Source organism: Macadamia integrifolia, chromosome 1, assembly GCF_013358625.1.
Source record: "Macadamia integrifolia cultivar HAES 741 chromosome 1, SCU_Mint_v3, whole genome shotgun sequence".
Taxonomy (NCBI): domain Eukaryota; kingdom Viridiplantae; phylum Streptophyta; class Magnoliopsida; order Proteales; family Proteaceae; genus Macadamia; species Macadamia integrifolia.
Genome location: NC_056557.1, coordinates 11,890,625 through 11,894,983, shown reverse-complemented (window position 1 = coordinate 11,894,983; position 4,359 = coordinate 11,890,625). Strand labels below are relative to the sequence as shown.

Here is a 4,359-nt window from a genome sequence, read left to right as displayed (position 1 = left end):
TTTTTTTTTCACTTTTTGTTCCAAAAAAATAGAAACGGACCATAAGTGCATCAAACAGAAGATTCCGTTTTTTCGTTCCAATAGAATGAAAAAACTCCAGAAACGTTTTTTTAGAACGATACCAAATGGGCCCTCATTGTTTTTTTTTTTTTTTTCTGGGATTTTAAACTGAATATTTATGAAGTCCACTATCTCAGAATCGGGCTTCAGGTCAATCTAATTCCTTAAGGCCCGGCCCATTTCCATCGTTAAAGCCTAAAAGCCTAAAACCCTAACATTTGTTAGTAGCAGCAGGTGGAGGTAAGCCATAGAAGAAGCTGAAGCTTCGTTACAGGCATGTAAAGATGCACAGTCTACTTCGTATCTTCTCGCGACTCTCTGTTTCTCCTGCAATCTCAAGATCCTTCCGAGAAGCCACAATTGGAGATGTAAGAATCGCTTTAAATCCTCTTGAATCGTTGAGAATTACGAGCTTGAAGTCCTACTTTTCGAAATCTGACAATGGTGGAAACGAAGAAGATGCATGGTCTAAAGAATGGAAGAACACTGGTTCGTCAACAGAATCCAACGAGAGCTCCGATTTAAGTTGGGACTCTGTGTCGTCGTGGTCTACTGGTCTGACCAAAGAGCACTTCGATGGTGAAGCCATCGGCCGGCAGGTTTCTCCGGGGAAAGCGGAGGTTGTGCCGATGTCGCCGTCTATGTCTTCGGAGGACATTGATGAGGTGGCAGAGTTGGAGAAAGAGAACAGAAGGAGTAGAGAGTTTGTTGATGGATGGGGCGAGAGGATGAACGAGATGAGTGTTTTGTTGAAGCAGGTGAGAGAGCCCGGCTCTAGGGGTTCCTATCTGAAGGACTCTGAGAAGGCTGAGATGTATCGATTGCACAAGGAGAACCCCGATGTGTATACTATTGAGAGATTGGCGAAGGATTACCGTATAATGAGGCAGAGGGTCCATGCGATTCTCTGGTTGAAGGAGCTTGAGGAGGAAGAGGAGAAAAAGCTTGGTCACCCGTTGGATGATTCTGTTGAGCTTTTGCTTGATGCTTGCCCTGAGTAAGTGATAAAAAATCCCATCTTTCACTTGTTTGCTGTTATTCTCGACGAATAAATGCTTATTTGCTTGAAATTTGATAACTTGAATTTGGTTTATGCTTTTTGTGATTTATCGAGAATTTCCGTTTATAATGCTTGGAAGTCATGTGGGAAACGATTGATAGATGGAATTTTTATATCCTTCTCTTATTTTTACGACATGTTATTAGGAGCATGAAAGTGATTGTGTAGTAGACAAAATGTAAGTAATCTATGGATGAACCTGGTTTCTTTAATGTGTTTTTCATAGTTCCAAAAGTGCCTTTGTAGTATTCTTAAATTTGAAACGGCTGATAAGTGTGCTATTTGGTTGAATGACACTCAGATGACACTCAAAAGATATGAATGTGGCTGATGCAGATTAATTACCAAAATAGGCTTGTTTTTATTAGGAATAAGCCTAGGGTTGGGTTCCATACATGTTAGGCTTTTGATCCCATGTGTTTTGAGTGTAATAGACCACTTTTATGGGTCTAAAAAGGGGGCTCTAAGATTGAGTACGGGATTACTAGTTAGTTTCCATTTTCATTAATTTCCTTTCTAGTTGGGCTTGATTTGAATTATATTTGTTTCCTTATGAGTCAAGTTATTAATTGAGTCAAGTCCTCAGTAGTTAGTTTCCTTTTTCAACTAGTTTCTAATTTCAGTTTTTAGTAGCTATTGTATTAGGAGAATATTTGGTTTCCTTTTTGAGGAACCTTCTATTTTGTAATTCTCTCCTTCATTAACATTATAAATAAAGAAGAGGAGGCTCCTAAAGGCCTAGATGATTTTGATAAAAAAATTAATGGTTGTTGCTATTGTCTTCTACATGGAGATTTGTCTTATGTTTGATCAAGGCTGATGGAATTGGTGTGTGATCCAATTGACTCTCAGCGGGGTGAAGCACAAGAGGTCCTCTTCCTTAACTCATCTTCTTTTTCTCTCAACTACACAAAGTGTTACTGATCTGCTCACGTTCTTACAGGTATTAAATTGAGTTTCCTTCTCAGTTCTGCCCAGAAAATTGCATATTCTGTTAGCAATTTTCAGAACCTGCCCAGACCTAACCAACCATCAGTTTTGGCTGATTTTTGGATCGAAGTTAGGCCCTACCTAAGGGGGAACTCGACCCAAAGGGGAACCTTTTCTTTCAAAGTGTTCAAGAGATATTAGAAATCTCCCAAATTTTGTCTTCTAGTGACCTATTCTACCCATATTTGAAATCAATAGACTGACTCTAATTTCCTTGGTTTCCTATGGTGTTTATTCATGATTTATGACCTGTTCTTACTCCATATCAGTACCTGTTATGTCTCTTCACATCTGATTATATTTTGGTCACAGAATCCTTCACTTCTTGAATCGACAGCCTAATTTCCAGAACTGATTTCTTCATTATTTCTGATCTATTTGTATGGTTGTTCTATTCTAGTGGTTCTTTTGATAGAAAGATCCTACAGTTGAGACTTGGTTAGACTCCCTATCCATGGCAAATTTTCCTACAATTTTCTAACCATGGCAAGTCACATCACCAATGCTGAGTTGCACAAATTGTATCGTGAGTTAGCCGAGAACCAACAGAATACTGATGCTAGGCTTGAGAGGACTGAAGCCAAGTTTGATAAGTTTATGGAAGAGATGATTGCCTTTATGAGGAGGTCCGACAAGCGAGCTGAAGAAGGATCATCTACATTACCCCCTCAGCTCAACACTTTACGGATCGAAGACACACCTCAGAGGCAGCAATCTGATCCAGTTGTTCCCCAGGATGTTACCCGGCAATTTTCTGACAGAGATTATGGCATCAAAGTTGAGGTTCCCGAGTTCAGTGGTGAAAAGGGACCTGAGGAATTTCTTGACTGGCTTACCAAAGTTGAGAGAATTTTTGCGTATAAGTCTCTTCCAGACATGAAGAAGTGTGAACTCATCATCACCAAGTTTATTGGGTATGCCTGCTCATGGTGGGATGATGTACTACATGCAAGGTTTGTCAGAAGACTTGGACCCGTTATCAATTGGGAGGTCATGAAGCAGATCCTGACTGAAAAATTTGTTCCCCTTAATTATGAAAAGGTAATGTTTCATAAATTACTTAACTTGCAACAAGGGAACAAAGATGTGGATTCTTACACCCTCGAATTCCACAAACTGTCTTCAAGGTGTCGGCTTCAGGAAACAGACCAGCAACGGGTGATGCGATATATCAGTGGGTTAAGTACTGAGATTCGACTTGAGTTGGCTAACACTGATTTCAGGTCTGTTGATGTGGCAACAGCTCATGCCAAGACAGCTGAAGAGAAGTCCATTTATTGGAAGGGTATGCTCAAGACTTCTTCAGTTTATAGACCTCCACCGCGTATGGAGGAAAAGAAGCCTGAAGCTCGCAGAGTTGAAGAGAAAAGGTCAGAGTTCAACAAGGATAGTGTTGGGGTGAAGAATATCATATGCCATAGTTGTGGCGAGAAGGGTCACTATTCCAACAAGTGTCTCAACAGGACTCGTTCTGTGAACGTTGCAGAGAAGCAGCCGACAGAGAAGAGTGAAGATGAATCTCATTTATATCCTTATCCGCTCGAGGACGATGATATTGTCGATGATGAAGATGAGGATGTAGAAGCTCATTCAGCTAGCCTTTCATCCTTTTCGAATAGACTAGTTGATAAAGCTCCTCTCTTCAGACAGGAGGGTACTCTCCTGCACGGCTCCGACCCTATTGATGTTCATGCAATTGTTGATACTGGGGCAGAAGCAAATTTTATATCTGCTGAATTTGTTCGAGCACACAACCTTCCACAGAAGCAGCTGTTCAAGAAGATTCACGTGCGAGGTTTTGGACCCACAGCTCGAGAAGAGGCCACTGCAGTTGTTCGCGTACATCTACAGTTTGGGCCACTACAGTACCATGTCACCTGCTTGGTCACCTCATTGGCGCACTGCGACATTCTTCTAGGGCGACCTTGGCAGCGACATACAGGCATTCTCTATGATGGCGCACGGAACACTATAAAGGTGAAGCAAGGAGGTCGTATGTACTTAATGAGGCCACATGCATTATCAGACATGCCACGTCATCGACTGACTCTTGCTCCGGTGACACATAACCTACTCTCCCTCCTCTTGGAGTTATGCTCCCTTCTGTTTCGAGATATGTGCCACCTCATCAGCGAGCGACTTACAAGGGAATCTTGGGAGCACGACCTAACTCGACGGAGTCGAGTTCTTTTAAGACCGGGAGAGTTGATGCAGATTAATTACCAAAATAGGCTTGTTTTTATTAGGAA

General features: G+C 41.5%; 1 protein-coding gene across 1 annotated transcript in view; it reads left to right on the top strand.

Moving 5' to 3' along the window:
• LOC122079735 (protein GAMETE CELL DEFECTIVE 1, mitochondrial-like) overlaps nucleotides 1-1,059 on the top strand; it is a gene marked incomplete at its 3' end in the record, with an annotated part of 25,280 nt that extends 24,221 nt beyond the window's left edge. Inside the window, 1 exon segment of the mRNA XM_042646434.1 lies at nucleotides 292-1,059. Within this exon segment, the coding sequence (XP_042502368.1) occupies nucleotides 345-1,059 (715 nt within the window).
• Nucleotides 1,060-4,359: the final 3,300 nt, after the last annotated feature.